Source organism: Mangifera indica, chromosome 16 (assembly GCF_011075055.1).
Source record: "Mangifera indica cultivar Alphonso chromosome 16, CATAS_Mindica_2.1, whole genome shotgun sequence".
Taxonomy (NCBI): Eukaryota; Viridiplantae; Streptophyta; class Magnoliopsida; order Sapindales; family Anacardiaceae; genus Mangifera; species Mangifera indica.
The window spans coordinates 2,116,720-2,137,688 of record NC_058152.1 but is presented as its reverse complement, the minus strand read 5'-3'; the positions used below and the strand labels follow the sequence as shown (position 1 = coordinate 2,137,688).

Genomic DNA, 20,969 nt, shown 5'->3' with positions numbered 1-20,969 from the left:
AAGAAAACAGTAACAACACTGAACATTTAGTTTGTGAAAGTCAATGTCTTTACTCACTGCTTGTTAAGCGAGGTTTATTGTGGAAGATTTCAGAGAGAGAAAGAGAGAAAGAGAGATATAGTCAATCTGAGTGGTGTTATCAATATCAGTATGTTTCTGGATTTACTCTTCTCAAAACTAAATGAGCTTTGATGCATCTGCAGAGGGGAGGTTTTTGTTAGCTTCTATATCTTTTGCAGTGAACAGTAAAAACCCAAAAAAATAAGGGACAGTTTTTCTTTTATTTTCTGACAAACCTTGTTATTTTTTCTTCATTTATTTTCAGAGTGTTCTTATGTTGGTTGTGAGTGTTTCTCTGTAAATTTTGGGATCTGGGTTTTGTGGTCTAGGGTTTGAGATTTGACTCTCGTTCTTTTTTCCTTCGTGGGGTTTGACTTTCCTTCTTTCTGGGGCATTTAATTTCAGTGGGCTTTCACCCGAAATTTGTTGAATTTGATCCACTGACTCACTTGTGTCAACGTTTCTTGCTTGGTTTTTCCTCTAAATGGAATTCTTGTATGTGGGTTCCTGAAAACATTTACTTTTCGGGCTTTCTTGATCTGGGTTCAAGATCCATAATTTTTGTTTTCTGGGTTAGTTCTAGATGGCTAAAAAGTGAAAAGATATCGTTTTTGTTGAACTTTACCTGATTTTCCTTTCTGGGTTTTGTGTAAAGTTTGATTCTTGAAGCCATTCTTATGCATCTTTCACTGTGGAAACCTATATCTCACTGTGCTGCCCTAATCTTGGACAAGAAGAGCAGCAAGAGAAAAGATGGGTCTGATTCCACAGATAATATCAAGAGGAATCCATCAATTCTTCGTAAACTGGAGGAGAACAGGCTTAGAGAAGCACTTGAAGAAGCCTCCGAAGATGGCTCACTTATGAAATCACAAGATATTGAGTCCGAATCTCTTGCTAATCAAGATGAGAGCTTAGGACGATCAAGATCTCTTGCAAGACTCCATGCTCAGCGTGAGTTCTTGCAAGCCACTTCTATGGCTGCGGAGAGAATTTTTGAGTCAGAAGATAGCATTCCTGACCTGAATGAAGCTTGGAACAAATTCTTGACAATGTATCCCAAATATCAGTCATCTGAAAAGATTGATCATTTGAGAGAAAATGAGTATTCACATTTATCACCTAAGGTATGCCTTGATTACTGTGGATTTGGCCTTTTCTCTTTTGTTCAGACTCTGCATTATTGGGAATCTTCTACGTTTAGTTTGTCTGAGATAACTGCTAATTTAAGTAATCATGCTCTTTATGGTGGTGCTGAGAAAGGAACTGTTGAACATGATATAAAGATTAGGATAATGGATCATTTGAACATGCCAGAGAATGAGTATGGTCTTGTTTTCACTGTGAGCAGAGGCTCTGCTTTTAAATTGTTAGCTGAATCCTACCCTTTTCAGACAAACAAGAGGTTATTGACCATGTTTGATTATGAGAGCCAATCTGTGAATTGGATGGCTCAGAGTGCTAAGGAGAAGGGGGCAAAAGTTCAAAGTGCATGGTTTAAATGGCCCACTCTTAAACTTTGCTCTACTGATTTGAGAAAGCAAATTTCAAGTAAGAAGAGGAGGAAGAAGGATTCTGCAGTCGGGTTGTTTGTGTTTCCAGTGCAGTCTAGAGTTACTGGGGCTAAATACTCGTATCAATGGATGGCACTTGCTCAGCAAAATCATTGGCATGTCTTACTTGATGCTGGATCGTTGGGCCCTAAAGATATGGATTCACTTGGGTTGTCATTGTTCCGGCCAGATTTCATCATCACATCCTTTTATAGGGTGTTCGGGTATGACCCTACTGGCTTTGGATGCCTTCTAATAAAGAAATCTGTTATGGGAAGCCTTCAGAATCAATCTGGGCGCACAGGGTCAGGAATGGTGAAGATTACCCCTGAATATCCATTGTACCTTAGTGATTCTGTTGATGATCTGGACAGATTGGCTGGAGTTGAAGATAATGAGGTTGTTGCAAATGGTGATAAAGCATCTGAGACTCGCCCTGGTTCACAGTTGCCAGCCTTTTCTGGTGTATTCACATCTGCTCAGGTGAGAGACGTGTTTGATACTGAAATGGATCACGATAATAGCTCTGACAGAGATGGAACGAGCACCATATTTGAAGAAACTGAGAGTTTCTCTGTTGGGGAAGTTATGAAAAGTCCAGTTTTCAGTGAAGATGAGTCATCAGACAACTCATTGTGGATTGAATTAGGTCAGAGTCCATTGGGGTCTGATAATGCTGGCCACTTGAACAAACAAAAAATTGCCTCTCCCTTACCACCCGTTTGGTTCAGTGTCAGGAAGAATCACAAGCGACTCTCCCCGAAGCCAACATCAAAAATTTATGGCAGCCCAATTTATGATGACAAAGAGTTAAACCTGGGGCCAAATGGTGATCACCGTGTGCTCTCATTTGATGCTGCTGTTCGAACAGTTTCACAGGAATTGGACCGAGTGAAGGAAGTTCCTGAAGGAGAGCAGTTTGCAGAAACAACCCTTAATTCCCAAAGCAACTATAATGGTCTAGGCCGTTCACATTTTGCGGAAATTCAAGAAGAACCGGGAATCAGCAAGCCACTATCTACTGAATCCGCATCCAATTCTGCTATAAATGGTTCTCTTCTAAATAATTCAAGTTCTGCTCTGCAGCATCACAGCTTAGCGAATGGCTTGAGCTCTGAGATTTGTCCTGAGATCAAGGAGAGTGCGATAAGGAGGGAAACAGAAGGTGAATTTAGGTTGTTGGGACGGAGGGAAGGGAATAGATATAATGGGGGTAGATTTTTTGGTTTGGAAGACAATGAACATCCAAGCAGGGGGAGAAGGGTATCTTTTAGCATGGAAGACAATCGCCGAGATCGTTTAAGCCATAATATGGAGCCAGGAGAAGCATCTGCAACCAGCCTTGATGATGAAGACTACGCCAGTGATGGGGAATATGGTGATGGACAAGAGTGGAACCGCAGAGAACCTGAGATTATATGCCGGCATCTAGATCATATTAATATGTTAGGTCTGAATAAAACCACCCTTCGCCTACGGTTCTTGATCAATTGGCTGGTGACTTCATTGCTGCAACTAAGGTTCTCTGATTCAGATGGTGAGAGCAGAGCAAATCTGGTTCACATCTATGGCCCTAAAATAAAATATGAAAGGGGCGCAGCTGTGGCCTTCAACGTGAGAGACCGAGAAAGGGGGTTGATCAATCCAGAAATTGTTCAGAAACTAGCAGAAAAAGAGGGTATATCTCTGGGCATTGGTTTCCTCAGTCACATTCGGATCTTGGATGCTCCACAAAAGCAGCGCTCAGGTCTTGAAGATACAACACTGTGCAGGCCAATGGAGAATGGTCGACATGATGGGAAAGGTGGGTTCATTAGGGTTGAGGTAGTTACAGCTTCTCTTGGTTTCTTGACAAACTTTGAGGATGTTTACCACCTGTGGGCTTTTGTTGCAAAGTTCCTTAACCCTGCTTTCATCAGAGAAGGTGCACTTCCAACTGTTGAAGAATGTTCAGAGACATAAGTTATGTAGCAGTTGTAGATGAACTGAGTACAACAGGAAGAAAGATGGGATTTCTTCTGCATGGAAAAATCGTGCAGGAAATCTCAAGAGTTGAAGCATAGGAGTCAGATTACCCCAGAAAGTATTAGACGGTATTACTTCTGTGTGGCATGGTTTTTTGGTTTTTCTCGAGAGTCTTGGATGCAAGAGCTTGAGTTGAAGCAAAAGATTCAAATGCCTTAGAGGTTCTCCCTGCTACGGCTTGGTTTGTTTGTTTATCCTATAGACTCTTGGATTCAAGGCGGGTGAATTTGCTAATTCGGTTTGCTGCTTGATATTTATTTTCTTTCCTTTTTTGGGTACTTGTAGAGTTGGCTTAAGATGTATGTATATCATCCCAAAAAGTCTTTTCAGAATCAGAATTATAAGGGCACAATCTTCTTCATTTAACTCACTGCTTATGCCCTACAGAAAATGAAATTTCTTGCTATTGTAAACAATTAGTTTATTCTGCCTATTGCAGTTTAATATAATATACAGTGGCATGTTCACTACCTTGAATTCCGGTTTAAATCTTTATATTTGACATGAGCTTTATACTTGGAGGAGTCTCTTAAATTTGATGCAACTGTACCTTTCTTCATGGAACTTTTTTCTGGGAGTCAATGGTGGATTTTCTTTGTTTATAGTTCGTCTTCTTACGGGGCCCTCTAAACCCTAAACCCAGACAGTTGAGCTATCAGATATGACTGGGCTCCATAATTTACACAAAAAACTCTAAACTTTTTACTAATAATAAAACTATGTATATTCAGTTTTGAGAATTTAATTGAGTATTCAAAAAATGTGTTATCATGTTTTTTGATGATTTTGAATTAAGAATAAAGAAATATTCAATCATACGATCACATATCAATTACTTAATTGATAACTTAAACCTGGGTATACAAAATATTGCTCTTTTACTAATATTAATAGTTTGACAGGAAAATCTGCCTTAGTAGTTTAAATTCATGATAAACACTATTGGTCTTAGTCTGTCTTTAACTCATGATAATCATCAGGTCTTGATCAGTTTACAGAAATTGAAGTTGCAGATACAAGAACGTCACTTTTCACAAGATAGTCAATATTATAATCAACCTGAACTGAACAGTTTTCTTCTTACTGACCAGTTTTCTAATTGAACCTGGCTTAAGCTAGTGTTTTCTGAGGATGGATCGGGTGAAATCAAGCACCAAGGAGATTTTGTGACACGATCTTGAAAAGGAAAAATATTCCTAGCATGATGCAAAGCTCATCATCAACCTAGAAAAAGTTTAAGAAATTACAGTTTTGGCTGGTTCAAGGTTATGGGGTCTCTTTTGATCGCCAGTTATCATAATTGGGCCATACCCATAAAGGGTTGTTTCCCATAATCATAATAATAAATTGGCACGTATCATTCTACTTTTTCTTTTCTTTTGCTCTGGTAGATTCTTGTGTTTCAAGAAAGCTTCAGTGGCTCTGTTTGCAAAAAGTCTATTTGTTATGAATATCTACTTCAAACTTTACTTTTATTCTGGGGCCATCCACCGCAAACTTCTTTTGATGACACAAAAATGATTATCCACCTGCTTTCCAGAAAAGAAACAAATCCTCAAAACCTACTTTCCCCAACTTGATTTTGTATTTTTTATACCAAAAACTCTACTACACATGCATCAACGATGGGGATAAACAAATGCACAAATGTTGATGTGTTATTAAAAATAAAATAACATATCTAATCCTATGATAACACATCAATATATATATCCGACTTTGCACCTTGTACTCTTACATAATACACCAGATCGATGCCAAACTGATTACCTGTTTTGACAGCTTCTCAGCATGAGAAGCTGTCTGCTAAGGAGAACTTGGTAGTTAGTGACAGTGAACCCTTGACAGACTTCCACAGCTGGCTTGTAAATTTAAGTTAAGATATTTAGCATATTAACATCATCGAATATAATAAAGAAAATGTATAAATTTCAAAGGGTCTAGTAAAAGCTTCTCAAATTCTATGAGCCCGCTATTATTTTTTATTAAAAATGAGCACACAGGATAGATTGATATGTACAGATAACTAACTTACAATCAAAACATTTGATAGCAATTGACAACCAAAACTCAGGTCTAATGCGTTCACCATCTGAAGCCTTTCCTGTCTTCAGTATATTGGTTGCTTTTGCAAAAGGAACCACTTACATTTTCCAGCTCCTCCAATATCACAAAAAACGTGGATCCCCTATCTTCTATTTTCTATAGTGACCATATGGGACTTTAAATAAAGTAAAAAATGCATTACTCTTTCCCTTGAATGTAACTTTTCAACAGATGGTCAAATTGGATTTAGTAATTTTTGTCTATGAAATCTGGCCACCTTGCTAGCATTCTGTACTGTGAAGATCAGCTGATTTGGTAGGAAATATTAGTAGTAAGATTAGGCCTCCATCATCTTTATGAGGAATGCAGTCTCAAGTGCTGCCTCCTTGCAGCGCAGGTATCTGTTATCTTCCACTATATCTATTGTTAAATTGAGCAGTATCGGACGTTTGGGGTCATAAATAGCAGAGTCGCGCACTCTTGCAACCCACTTTGCAGCTTCCCAGACCCCAAATCTGAAGCATGCCAAAAATTAAAGATTATTAATAATACCTCAATCATTAGAACATGAAAGAACAAAGCAAAAGCAGAGCAGATTATTATTTGGTGATCAAAGGTAACAATTTCATTATAGAAATATGTATATCTTTCTATTCATGCACACAAAACCATTGAATGATAAAGGCCTACTGGCCTACATAGGCCACTGATTCACGAATTTAAGGCAAAGCATATCTTAAAGGGAAGCATATAATATATATATTTTGAAGATTCATAACAATCTTCAACCACATCAGCTGATTGTTGTCAAATAACTCTGCTATGAACCTAAATTAAAAATCAGAGTAAACATAATTCCTGAATGGAAAAGCCCAACCATCCCCATCTCAAGAATAAACATGCTGTAATTTACTAGGCTTTACTATTTTCATATGGCTTATGGATAGCAAACAAAAAAATATTAAATTACAACATGAGATCACAAATGAACCCTCCATTGTGGAATTGGGCTCCCATTAGTAGGACTAGCAAAAGATTGCAACAGTTGGAAAGAGTAAAAAGTAAAAAGATATAAAAGGTGCTCTCCTCTCCAGTCACTTCTACACACTGTAAGTGAAATTTTACAAAACTTTTGACACCATTTCATAACCCTCCATTTAATTCAATCCGGTGGCTGAATAGTTAATATCAATTTTTGATAACACCCAACAGTTTTCAACTATTGGATTGAAATAAACGAAGGGTTATTAACTAATACATGTGTTACAATAAGTATATTAATAGAACCTTACACTATCACATAGAAGCTGAAATGCTCATGGGACCGACTCTTTGAATAATCTTATAGGATTTCAAACTTATTAAAATTATCAGAAACACTTTGAGCTCCTCCCATGCTTCTATCTATATCATGTCACATCTATGGAGATCAAGATACCTGTCATCAAAATCTATTTTCATAATCTTATCCACAATCCAACAATGAAAGGAGTCATATGATCAAACTAAAGATATTTGTATCTGATGGTTTTGAGAAAGGAGGGAATTTTTTTTTCTCTTTTTTCTTATTTGTCTCAGCAGTTTACAAATTAAGTATATACAAGTAACAGAGCCTAAAAAAACCGAAAAATTCTGACCACCGTCTGCACAATTAAATGGAAGCCGCATGACATACAGGACAATACTGACCAAGGGCTATGACAAGATTGGTCCACCTAGACTTGCTTTTCACAGCCTACTACAGTCTACAGTATCAGTCCTTGATATCCATATGAAAGCCATCAAATAGGAAACAAAGGAGTACAATAAATTTGGAAATCATTTTCTTACTTTTATCAAAAAAAAAAAAAATAGCCCACTTATATCAAGCAAAGAAACAACACTAAGAAGAAAAGATAGGGACAAGAACAAATATCTAAGTCAGCATAAAATGCTCGCAAGACCTTATTTTGATGCAACAAATCCCTTAAATATCATTAACATTGACAACTGTGCCTGGCAGTTGTTATAGCAATACCACGTCATAAGTTAAAGAACAGTACTAGACGAAGCCAGCAAAACATTAGGAAATTACCGTGTATTGAAAGATGATGTCACCAATACTGCCGGGTACAGAACATCCTTCTGAATGTTGTCATACGGAGAATAATTACGGATGGCATGAAAATCATCAATGTCCCCAGGGTACCCAAACTCTTCATAGTCAGCAGCTGTAAGTGGTATAATGGGATACAGAAGAGTATTGGTTGCATCTAAAAATGGAACCTGGAACAGATAAAAATGTACAAAGTTAGAAAAATCCATCGCAGATAAAAAACGGAGTCCCAAAAATGTAAGATTATATAAATAAAAATGTCTCGTTACAGTGTGCATTTCCAATCCATTACATTAGCTCTGTTTAAGGAGCTTAATATAAGTATTGGGCCTTTATTTGTCGAATTTAGGTTCAGGATCAAGTGATTAATTAACATGGTATCTAAGTAGAGGTCTTGAGTTTGAATCCACCACATGCTATGTTTTTGCATGTATCTAAATTTGGTCTAATCCATCTTGCACATGAGCAACCATGCAACAGAATCTTGATACTAATGCTGTACTCTTACCTCCAAAGCTTAAATTTTTGGATCAAGTGATTACTTAACAGGTTCCACCCAGTTAAAAACTGATGATACTCAACCTAATGAAGATTCAATCCAGATAAACTTTGGGAAGCTATAACGATGAAATTTAGTGTAAAATTGTTCATATTATGATACCCAACAATAAATATGCAGAATAAAGCAAAGCTAAAATGACTAAGAGGTAAAATTTATGCATACCTTCAAAACAGCAGCGCGAAATAAATCAGGTTGGTAATTAATGGCTGAAGCAACCAAAAGTCCCCCAGCACTATATCCCCAACCAGCAAGTTTGTTTTCCTGTACAATCTCTTCTTGGATAAGGAACTTGGCACAAGAGATAAAATCTTTGATGGAATTCTCCTTTTTTGTACGTCTGCCATCATGATGCCATGTTTTACCTCCACCACCTCCGCCTCTGAGAAAAGAACATCCAAATAATCTTATTGCAAGGTAGCTAATCAAAATACTTAGTGAAAATTGAAAGTTCATTATCAAGAAAGTAAGCACTTCATAATAAAACTTCAAACGCAAATCAAAAGGCAGCTTCCCAGAAGAAAACCTTGCACCACTAATTCCCTTAAACCTACCTAACATCAGCATAAGCAATAACCCAACCACGATCAAGAAGGCTTTTCAATTCGCTGCGCCACCGCTTGTCAAGTAATTCACCATAAGCTCCATGTCCATGAAGCAATCCAGGATTCTGATTCTCTTTTCCATGTTTGCGAGAATATACAATAGTTAAAGGAATCAAAGTTCCATCATATGATGAGACATCATAATGTTCACAAGCATAAAACTCAGATAGGTCATTCCATAAGTTATCTTCATATTTTACTTCATTCACAGAACTGCTACTCTCTTTCATTGATTTCTCAATGACGCTAGCAGAAGAGGCTGTTCCATACAAAATTCTCGTTCTTTCATGAAGCACATTTTGCTGTTGAATGATATTCCACTTTCCATTTGATAAGTCATAATCAACAACAGCATCAGGCATCTGTATAACATTTGGAAGAATGGTTATGACAGTAGGATATATAATTTTATTCAAAACAAAATGAAAAAAGAAACTAATATCTGCATGGCTCAATTAGGATTTGATTAGATAATAATAATTATAATAATAATATAATAATAATTAATTAATTAAAAATATATTTGATTAGAATAAAATATTTGGTTAGGATGAGATATCTAATATTAGGATAATATATTTAAGATTCAGAAAAAATAGATTATTTGGATAAATAATTGAATTTGAAAGTTTGATAGGGTAAAATACATTGAGGAGATTGGATTGAAGGAGGGGGAAGAATATTATTACTTGGTATTTTGAGCAGCCTTTGGCTAATAGGAAGACTACAGCCTTTGGGGAGGAGCTACCACCTCTTGTTATCAATATTTTTTTATTTAATATTAATAATGTTTGTGTTGGGTCCCTAACAGTCTCTTAGTAAAAAAGATAGCAACAAATCGATCTTTTTTTTTACAGAATAAGTAATACCACATTAATCTTAAGTACAAATTCGGTCTTTATCAACTCATGCTCACTGAAGTTAACCTCAACAACTAAAACCTTATAAACCCAAATCACATAGGTGCCAAAATGACAGAAAATATCAATATTTGTTCTCAGTTGTTTAATAGAAGGATCAACTTACATAGAATGCCACTAAGCTAAAGGTCCATATTACAATTTTGATTGTAAAGACACTTCACAGAAATGCCATATCTATATATGGAACCCTCCAAATGAGTTTGCTCATCTTCTAACTATGTTTATACTTTATATCATAATTCTTACACAAAAGTGACACTATTAACACTAACTAGATGTTATATTAATTGACATTATGTGAAAATAAATCGCCTTAAAGCACAATGAAACCATCTTCAGAAGGTAATGGTAAAGAGGGCTCACATACCACAGGTGATGATAATGTGAAGCGCATAGTTAATGAGTAGTAGTCATAATTAGGTCCTGGTGCTATTTGCGACACATATTTTGGAAGTGGAAGAAAATGAGGATGAAGCTCCTTCAAGTGAACAGTTCCCTGTCAGTGCAGGACAGGATGATATGAGAATAAGAAAAACTAAGAGAGTATGAAAAATGTATTCATGATCAAAGTGTTGCAAAGAATGAATAATACAAACGAAACCTCGGGATGGCTGTTTTAGTTGTCTCACCTGTCCAACTGGAAGTGGTAGAGCAACTGAACAAAGCCTAAATTTTCGACCTTCTCTTATGATAATTGCCAAATGTGTGCTGCAGAAATCAACATCTTCCACAACTAAATCTTGGTCATCATCAAATACAGTCTGCTGTCAATATGACAGCAGATTATTAAGAGAGTATAGCGAGTAAAAGTAACAATAGAAAAAAAAAAAAAGCATCATAATATCTAAACTATGCAGAATAAGCACATACTTACCAATATGATAAACCTTTTTTCGAACAAATTTAGAACTCATGAAGAAAAAAGAGGAAGAAAAACAGGCAATCATAAGCTACAAGCAAAATTCATGCGATGAACGTGGAAGCAAGTCCTTGGACAGTTACCATTTTTTTGGGACTAAGTCTGAACACATGTTATTACATATAAAGAAGAAACAGAACTAGCAACCAACCTCCCAGATTCTAGGACTGGCGGAAGCCTCAACAGGACTATGAAGAAGATAATGATAATCAACAACTTGACCATCTTTGGCAGCATCTGTAAATAAGTAGAGGTAACCTTGATGATGCTCAACTATGCAATGGGCCAGACCTTCACACTCCCAAACAAGAGTCATGCCAGCTAATGGATCAGCTGCATTGATCAGAAAGACCTAAAAGATGATCACAATTATTATAGAGACTTATAAGTGATGTAATTAACATCAACGGAATTCAAGTGGACACAAAAATGTTAAAGTGGCACCTTTGATGAAGAAGTTGAAAATGTGTTTACAGTCACAAATTGGAAGTCTTTTGTGTGTCTTATGTTAACATAAACGTTTTCATTGGGTTCCTCAACAAGTAAAACATCTTCATCAGTTGATCCGATAATGCTACAGTAAATCCTGAATTTTTGAGAAAACCACAAAAATTTCAGCTTTATACTGCTCAATTTAATAGGCAAGGCAATACATTATTAAACGATGAGACACACCGGTACGGCCTCTTATTGTTATCAGTAACAACATAAAGCAACATTTGCCCATCTTTAGCCCATGCAATATTTGACACCCGGACTGCTTGAGGCTTACGGCATAATGAACCAGAATTCAAATTCCTTACAGATAGCACAAAGTAGTCATTGTCTTTATCATACATAGTGTATGCAAGGAACCGATGATCAGGTGACACTTCTGATAATTCTTCATAAGCATATCCTATGAGAAAATTGATATAATGAATGAATAGTAATAGCTGTCCAGGAAAAAAAAAAAAACAGAAACCAGCACAGGAAAATTTCTCATAATTATTAGTTTCATCTTAAACAGAAATCTTTCAATTCTCGTTCGGTTTTTATATCCACGATTTAGAAAAAATGCAAAAGTGACTATCATTACGCATCATGTTAAAGCCATCCTCATTTCCCTTTTCTCTATATCATCTTTATCAGCAACTGCAGGACATTTTCAAAAAAAGAAAGCAGCCATACCTCCAAATCTCTCAGCTTCCTGATTAAGATCGAGTAGCTTTTGTTCAATTTTCTTTCCAGAAGTAAAATCAAACCCAGCTGCTGGGGATTTATATGAAATAAATTCTTCATTTAATTTTGCTAGTCTCCTACACAACACAGGATACTGCTTTCCTTCTTCAACCCGCCGATAGTACAACCTGCAGTGATGAAGATCCACACCTTGAAAGAGTAAAATGACTGTTCAGATTCTTAAATAAGAATGATACTTAAATGGAACCATTAATCCTATAAGCTAAAAAAACACAGAAACCTTCTTTTTTTCCTTTCCCTTATAAACCCCCTCTCACAACATAGTTTGAATAAGTACTCAACAAAAGATATCCTTTAAAAAAAAAAAAAAATCAAAACAGCTTACATTGTTGCGTTCAAAATTCCGTTCTCAACTAACCGAATGTGCTTGAAGAATCTTAGTAAATTATACTTAAAATTTTAGTTCTTTGTTCCTTTTTTTTCCCAAAAGCCAACATAAACACATAAAATTCAAACCTTTCAATTCATTTCATCGGAGAAAGTAAATAAACTAAAAAAAGGAATCGTATTGTTACCAAGGACCCCAGCGGAGGGGAGGGGTGGAAAGTTCAGAAGCGAGGCGAAAAGCCATTTCGGACTGGAGCTTCGACTGAAGTCTCTCAGTGTCCGATAAAACAGCTTCAGTGTACTTCTCTTCTTGCTCCATGTGCACATCCATATGGCGCATGGCCACTTTGTCGTTCAGACTCGACATCCAACTGTACGGGTCCTCCCACGTGTGGTCGTGGAATGTAAAGGCCTGCACTTTTTTCGGAGGTTTTGGAGGGGAGGGAGGGGCCGGCGGTTTTGGTGGTTTCTGTGGCTTGTAGTGGCGGACAAGCAGTGAATAACGATGGCTGTAACGGCGGCGGATGGTGGCTAGGAGGTAGTGCATAGTGGCGATTGCTGGGTTCAGGGTTTAACAGCATACGGACTGTCAATTATAACTCTTGCGTTTAAGTAACCCTTCTAAGATTTGGGGCCCTGTTGTATTAGTTCAAACTTAGAAGGGAATATTGTCATTACTGGCTTTTCTTTTTTTACCCTACCATTTTCAGAAAGTTACAGATTCATCCCCACATTTTATTTGCCCTGTAGACAATACGTGGACTTTTCGGTTTCTTTCCATTTTCCAGATTTTCCAAATATGAATGATTAAATTGATGAATTTAAAAAATATATTTATATATAAATGCACACACATTAAAACAGTAGACTAATTTAAAAGAGTCACAAACAATTCAGTATTATCAATAATATTTTCAATAAATAATATAATAAATATGAATTTAAACATCAAATCACATAATTAGATAAATTAAAGTATATAAATTTTGCCCTGAGCAATGTTATTTGTATGATTTTTTAAATATATAGTTATGTGTTATTTTTTAATTATATATTATTTTATTATTAATTTAAAATTATTCAATCATATGATAATATATCAATTTATATGTAATTATATACATAAAAATGTATACATAATTTTATTTATTTTATTAAAAATAATATTATATATATTTATTTTAAGTATATAAATAAAATAAATATTTTATGTGTCATTATATAATTAAAAAATATTTTATTTAATTATATAATAATATATAATAAATATACATTTAATTTTATATTTAAAATATGAAGATATAACTTTATTCTTTTTTTAAATAGAAATGACATTTTTGATAATCTGTCGTGCTTTGCACATTGCCAGCAAAGGGTGAGCTTTGGGCATGGTGAGCCCTTCTCCTTCAGTCATGTCAATTTCATTTTCATCAACTTTCTCCCACTCAAAACATTGGATTAATGCCCCCAATGTCAAGCCCACGATGCGCTGGGCCAGCACGTACCCAGGACAAGCTCTTCTACCCATTCCAAAAGGCATCAGTTTTTTACTGTCGCCTTCTCCATCGTCAAATCTCTCTGGCTTGAAACTTGCGGCATCAGGCCAGAGCTGAGGATCCCTGTGAATAGCCCATGAATTGGCCAATAAAATTGTGTTACGTGGCACATTGTAGCCCCCTACAGTGCAAGCTTCAGATGCCATGTGAGGGAGGAGAAGAGGAGCTGCTGGATGCAATCGGAAGGTCTCGGATATAATGTTTTGAAGGTAATTTAGCTTTCCAAGATCTGCTTCCTCAATCAACTGTTCTTCACCAACTTCTCTGTCTAATTCTCCTCTAGCTTTCTTCAGTACTTCTGGGTGGTTAAGCATATTTGACATTGCCCATTCTATTGTGACGGACGATGTGTCGGTTCCAGCTATGAGCATATCCTGCAATATGACATGTCAGTCATGGTTTGAGTAGGAATATGTCATTTTCATTTGGCCAAAAAACTTGTTCCCACACATGGTAAGGTCAAATCCCAAAGTTCTATTTTTAATTATTTTTTTTAAATTTAAACACTTATTTAAAAGTTAATTTTTGATAAAAATTTTAATTTTTTATTAAATTATATATAAAATTATTATTTTAATAATATTATTAAAAATAAAATTTATCATATTTTTATTTTAATTTTTAAGAGCTAATAATTTTATCACTTATTTAAGAGGACTCCTTCTAAACCTTGGGTGGAAAATTGTGATTTGGCCTTTAATTAATCTATTTACTTCTACTCCGGGAGTCAACAAATTCAGAAAATTGAATTTAATGCAACCAATCGCCAAAAAGGTAGACCAGTCAAATGGAGCCAAAAATAATGAAAGCTTTTCCTTCTATATTGTAAGCGAAAATCTGAGCTAACCAGTATGAGCGCTTTGATTGTCCGATCAGCGTAGTATTCAGGCTGTGATTCTTGCAAAGAAAGAAGATGATCGATCATGGTGTTTCTACTCTCCTTCTGTAATCGATGCTCTTCTATCAAACCTTGCACAAACACATCTACCTTTCCACCAAGCTTCTTCAACTTCTTCTCGTAACCCCCACAACCCATCCAACCCAAAATCGGCAAAAAATCCGCCGGATGCGACGCCCCGCCGTTCTCCAATATCTCTCCTATAATATTCCTGAATTTCTTTGCCTCTTCGTCGTTACCCAATTCATCACCATAGTATCGCTTCCCTGAAATCATTCGCATCATGTTATTGAAGGTTAACTCAGTCAACAATGGCCTCAACTCTACCTTTACAAATCCGTTGAGCGAATTCTTGGACAATTTTTCCAGCAAGTGCTGTCATTCGTCTTTTCGAATGTGTGAAAACAAATTAAGCCTGTTCGATGAGAAGATCTCGAGGGTACATATGCGTCGGAGGTTGCGCCAGTGGTCTCCGTAAGGGGCGGCCGCCACGTTGGAGTTATTGTAACCTATGTGTTTGCTAGCGAGTAATAACGGGCGGTTGGCGAAGACGACGTCGTGTTTAGTGAAGCATTCCTCTGCAAGTGAGGATGAAGAGACGATCACCACTAAGCGGGATCCGAACCAGAGGGAGAAAATTGGACCGTATTTCTGTGAGAGTCTGTGAAGAGTGCGGTGGATGGGTGGCTTACGAAGATAGTGGAGATGGCCGATGATGGGAAAAGAAGGTGGGCTCGGAGGGAGGCTTCTGAATTCTGTCTCTGACCGTAAAAACAATTTGAAAACTAGAACAAGAAAGAGGAGGAAAATCGATACGTAAAGGACGGTGGCCATTGTTTAGCTGTTTGCTTTGGCTGAATTTGTGAATGATAATCTACATATATAATCTATTTCCTTGAGAATGTTGAGTACGTAAATAGCTTTCCACAAAACTAGTGTACTTTTAATGTGAACTCATTTTTGTTATAGTTTGTCTGAAAAAAGACAATCTTGGTGGGGATGAAAAAACATGAAAAAACGCATTTAATGCTTTTAATAATTAAGTTAAATTCTGTAAATATTTTAGAGGAGTTGATAGATATTTTGTATAAATATCTCCTTTCTTTTACATTTGGATATACCTGTTATAGAATTAATTTAGGAAACATGAAAGATAAATAAATGAAAGAAAATGGAAGGAAGAAAGTGAGGCAGAATTAAGAAGAAAGGAGAAGAGAGCAAGGTTATGAAATTGCTTTCCGGATGAGGAAGAGAGAAGAGAAAATATATTACATGAAGAGTAAAAAGGAGAGGAATTTATAGACATTTGGCTGCCCCCTTAGTCAATAAAAATGGCTATGTTTACAGCCAGTTTTCCAAGCTATTTTAATGCATTCCTATGCTATTTGTCAACATTTACCGCATGTGGTGGAAAATCCACCAGATATACAATAATACCCAATTTTTTTTTATTAATGAGAAAGCTTACTTACTCTCTTTACTCATTATCTCAATTTGTACCTTCTGCATCCTTTTCATATTATCGAACAATCTCAATTACGTAAATTTTTTATTTTATCATTTATAATTATAAGTTATTTTAATTATATTTATAATATATTATTAGTATTATTATCTCAGATATATCTTAATATTAATTATCTTTAAATTATATTATTATTTTATTTATATATTGTAAATATAAATATCCTGTTATAATGTTATCTTATTTACAAAATACAAACTATATATATTTTAATTTCTTTTATTCTTCTATTTATTTTTTTTTACTTATAATTGTATCATATTTATAACTTAAAGTTTACAAAATTATAAATATAGACCTGAAGTCTTAAATATCATTGGAATATTTATGATATATGATTTGTAATTTGAAGTTTACAAAATTATGAGAGTATATATATGGGTCTGAAGTTTCAAATTTCATCGAAGTATTTATTACAACTATATTTCATTTGTAAATTGAAGTTTGCATATGTGATAAAAAGAATGAAATTGAAGTTTGAAATATTATTTAAGTTTTGCATACTATAATATTATGAATATTAATTATAAAACCAAAAGTTTTGTAAATATGAGACAAATATTACCCTGAAGTTTGGACATAAGTTTTTCTTCATCATATCATTAATTTTTATTTCTTTCATCAACCTGCAGTTGGTGAAAATGACAACCTCGATAAAACTTTACTATGTTACCCTTCAATTAGATGGAAAAAATTACATTGAATGGGTCTTTGACACGATTCTCCATTTACAGTATATGAGCCTTGGAAAAATAATAAAAGAAAAAAATAACATATTCCAATAGAATAAATCTAATGCTATTTTTTTCCTTCATCCCCATGTCCAAGAAGGGTTGCAAACAGAATATGTGGATACTATGAATCCATTAGAGTTATTGAGAAACCTGAAAGAAAGATTCAATCATCATATGTCAATAGCATTATTAATGACCCAATATGAATAAACTTATTTACGCTTATAAAATTTTAAATGTGTAAGTAAATATAACTCTATCATGTGTCATAATAGTCCTCCGAATGAAATTATGTGAGAAAAAATAATTGAAATATATGTTAAAAAACTTCCTTCACATTTCATCTCTCAAATATGCTCTTACAACTACAATATAAGGAAACAATTTAAAAAAAAATCTGAATTAATATCATGTTTGTTGGTGGCTAAGTAAAATAATGAATTATTACTGAGAAATCATCAAACACGCTCAACTAGCACTGCATCGTTCTCTGAAGTGAACATAATTACTAGTAGTAGTTCTTCGTATCTTTAAATATATAATTAAATATACAGTTATATATTATTATTTGATTAGATATTACTTTATCATTAATTTAAAATCATTTAATCATATAATAATATAATAATATATCAATGTGTACCTAATTATATACTTAAAAGTGTATACACAATTTTATTTATTTTTTTAAGAATAATATTATACGTACTTATTTTCAGTATATAAATAAAGTAAATATTTTATGTATTATCACATAATTAAATATTATTTTATTTTTAATTTAGAATTATTCAATCATATAATAATATATATTACATCCTTATTATTTGTTTAAATAGAGATGACATTTTTGATGATTTGCCGTGCTTTGCACATTGCCAGCAAAGGGTGAGCTTTGGGCATGGTGAGCCCTTTTCCTTCACTCATGTCAATTTCATTTTCATCAACTTTCTCCCACTCAAAACACTGGATTAATGCCCCCAATGTCAAGCCCACCATGCGCTGGGCCAGCCCGTTCCCAGGACAAGCTCTTCTTCCCATTCCAAAAGGCATTAGCTTTTTACTGTCGCCTTCTCCATCGTCAAATCTCTCTGGCTGGAAACTTGCGGCATCAGGCCAGAGCTGAGGATCCCTGTGAATGGCCCATGAATTGACCAATAAAATTGTGTTACGTGGTACATTGTAGCCCCCTACAGTGCAAGCTTCAGATGCCATGTGAGGGAGGAGAAGAGGAGTTGCCGGATATAATCGGAAGGTCTCGGATATAATGTTTTGAAGGTAATTTAGCTTTCCAAGATCTGCTTCCTCAATCAACTGTTCTTCACCAACTTCTCTGTCTAATTCTTCTCTAGCTTTCTTCAGTACATCTGGGTGGTTAAGCAAATTTGACATTGCCCATTCTATTGTGACGGACGATGTGTCGGTTCCAGCTGTGAGCATAACCTGCAATAAGACATGTCAGTCATGGTTTGAGTTGGTATAAGTCATTTTCATTTGGCCAAAAGACTTTTCCTACTCAAGCTACACAAATTCTTTTAAATTGGAACTCTTATTTATGAGTTAATTTTGGATAAGATTTTTAATTTTTCAGTTATGACATTTTAATAATATTATTAAAAATTAAAAAATTAATTATATTTTTTATAATTTTTAAAAACTAATAATTTTATTTTTATTTTTTAAAATTTAAAAAATAATATTTTTTTCAAGATTTATCATAACGTTTTCAACCTATCAAACTCTGATATCTTAACGGATTTTAAACTTTTAAAAGTTTGAAAATAAACTTTTTAGATTTCTCGATACTTTGGGTGGAAAAAGACTTTTGGCCTTTTCATTTTAAATAGTGACAAATCGTTAACGTTAAGACTAATGATTTATTTTGATTGAAAAAAAAAGCTTTTCAACTTAAAGAAGAGTCCTTCTAAACCTTGGGTGGAAAATAGTGATTTAGCCTTTAATTAATCTATTTACTTCTACTCCTGAAGTCAACAAATTCAGAAAGTTGAATTTAATGCAACCAATCGCCAAAAATAATGAAAGCTTTTCCTTCTATATTATAAGCGAAAATCTGAGCTAACCAGTATGAGTGCTTTGATTGTCCGATCAGTGTAGTATTCAGGCTGTGATTCTTGCAAAGAAAGAAGATGATCGATCATGGTGTTTCTACTCTCCTTCTGTAATCGATGCTCTTCTATCAAACCTTGCAGAAACGCATCTACCTTTCCACCAAGCTTCTTCAACTTCTTCTCGTAACCCCCACCACCCATCCAACCCAAAATAGGCAAAAAATCCGCCGGATGCGATACCCCGCTGTTCTCCAATATCTCTCCTATAATATTCCTGAATTTCTTTGCCTCTTCGTCGTTACTCAATTCATCACCATAGTATCGCTTCCCTGAAATCATTCGCATCATGTTATTGAAGGTTAACTCAGTCAACAATGGCCTCAACTCTACCTCTACGAATCCGTTGAGCGAATTCTTGGACAATTTTTTCAGCAAGTGCTGTAACTCGTCTTTTCGAATGTGTGAAAACAAATTAAGCCTGTTCGATGAGAAGATCTCGAGGGTACATATGCGTCGGAGGTTGCGCCAGTGGTCGCCGTAAGGGGAGGCCGCCACGGTGGAGTTATTGTAACCTATGTGTTTGCCAGTGAGAAATAACGGGCGGTTGGCGAAGACGACGTCGTGTTTAGTGAAGCATTCCTCTGCAAGTGAGGATGAAGAGACGATCACCACTAAGCGGGATCCGAACCAGAGGGAGAAAATTGGACCGTATTTTTGTGAGAGTCTGTGAAGAGTGCGGTGAATGGGTGGCTTACGAAGATAGTGGAGATGGCCGATGATGGGAAAAGAAGGTGGGCTCGGAGGGAGGCTTCTGTATTTTGTCCCTGACTGTAAAAACAATTTGAAAACTAGAACAAGAAAGAGGAGGAAAATGGACAGGTAAAGGACGGTGGCCATTGTTTAGCTGTTTGCTTTGGCTGAATTTGTAGATGATAGATTTACATATATAACCTATTTCCCTGAGCAGCCGTTAAACCCAACAGCTTCAATAAAGCCTGCGGTTGGTGAATTCAGCCATCATTCTTTACCAGAGGAAAATAGTAGTTGTGAATGACAAAAAAAATATTTTATACACAACGGGGTTTTAAATTTAAGTTTTTTTAAAAAAATATATTTAAATTAAAATTTTAATTTATTTAATTTAATAATTATCATCCCAACCGGGTTTTACTAATTTTTTAACACTTAAAATGGACATAGTAATTATATTACCTCTTATATTTTCTGTTATATTATCTTTAGTAATTAAATATTACCAGAATTTTTTATTATTTATAAACCAAACAAAATATAGATTAACAGATACATAATAAGAATAAAAGATACATATAAACTTTTGAAGTCTTTAAATATATCTTTAGCTATTCAATCTTGTAACTTGAAATTTGCAATCATCCGATTTTTCATGCATATAATGACTTCACCCATATTTGAGTGTAAGTTTGAACATTTGTCATTCAAGACGCATCTATTTGCATTAAAAACTAATTCCGATGCTATAATAGATACTGAAAATGTTAGTAAATGTCATGATAGAAAACACAAGATAAGTTTATTTTATGTGCTTTTTACCATGTCAAAATATTAAAATATATATTTAATAAAACTATGTTTACCTATTTTGGGTATATAAATGAGTCTACATTTAATACATATTATTATATGATTTGATGATTTTGAATTAATAATAAAATAACCGTTAATTATATGATGACACACATAAGTATATACTTATTTATGTACTTAATATGGATACACATAATATTACACATTTTTATTTTCATTCGTAATTTTAAATAAATGATTAATATTAAAATAATTAGTATATTCACT

General features: G+C 34.8%; 3 protein-coding genes and 1 pseudogene across 5 annotated transcripts; 1 reads left to right on the top strand and 3 right to left on the bottom strand.

Annotated features, from left to right (window-relative positions):
- The first annotated feature begins 50 nt into the window (after positions 1 to 50).
- Positions 51 to 4,115, top strand: LOC123199314. The gene has a single exon (XM_044614250.1). It carries the CDS (start codon positions 738 to 740, stop codon positions 3,573 to 3,575), a length of 2,838 nt encoding a protein of 945 aa, XP_044470185.1. The 5' UTR covers positions 51 to 737; the 3' UTR covers positions 3,576 to 4,115.
- Positions 4,116 to 5,577: 1,462 nt separating this feature from the next.
- On the bottom strand, positions 5,578 to 13,247 carry LOC123198593 (dipeptidyl aminopeptidase BI). 3 transcript variants are annotated; one of them, XM_044613303.1, is made up of 11 exons: positions 12,543 to 13,247; positions 11,956 to 12,134; positions 11,461 to 11,683; positions 11,230 to 11,371; positions 10,937 to 11,137; positions 10,496 to 10,630; positions 10,234 to 10,362; positions 8,893 to 9,305; positions 8,504 to 8,720; positions 7,759 to 7,949; positions 5,578 to 6,199 (listed from the first exon to the last, which is right to left on the bottom strand). In XM_044613303.1, exons 1-11 carry the CDS (start codon positions 12,899 to 12,901, stop codon positions 6,022 to 6,024), a joined length of 2,367 nt encoding a protein of 788 aa, XP_044469238.1. In that variant the 5' UTR covers positions 12,902 to 13,247; the 3' UTR covers positions 5,578 to 6,021. The 3 variants fall into 3 exon arrangements, with proteins under 3 accessions (XP_044469238.1, XP_044469239.1, XP_044469240.1); XM_044613304.1 differs by having other exon boundaries at positions 10,496 to 10,627; XM_044613305.1 differs by having other exon boundaries at positions 11,956 to 12,156; positions 12,543 to 12,889.
- Positions 13,248 to 13,632: 385 nt separating this feature from the next.
- Positions 13,633 to 16,061, bottom strand: LOC123198537 (annotated as a pseudogene).
- Positions 16,062 to 17,822: 1,761 nt separating this feature from the next.
- Positions 17,823 to 20,136, bottom strand: LOC123198536 (cytochrome P450 81E8-like). Its single transcript, XM_044613217.1, has 2 exons — positions 19,149 to 20,136; positions 17,823 to 18,510 (listed from the first exon to the last, which is right to left on the bottom strand). The coding sequence occupies exons 1-2, from the start codon at positions 20,031 to 20,033 to the stop codon at positions 17,899 to 17,901; spliced, it is 1,497 nt and encodes a 498-aa protein (XP_044469152.1). The 5' UTR covers positions 20,034 to 20,136; the 3' UTR covers positions 17,823 to 17,898.
- Between the last annotated feature and the right edge of the window lie 833 nt (positions 20,137 to 20,969).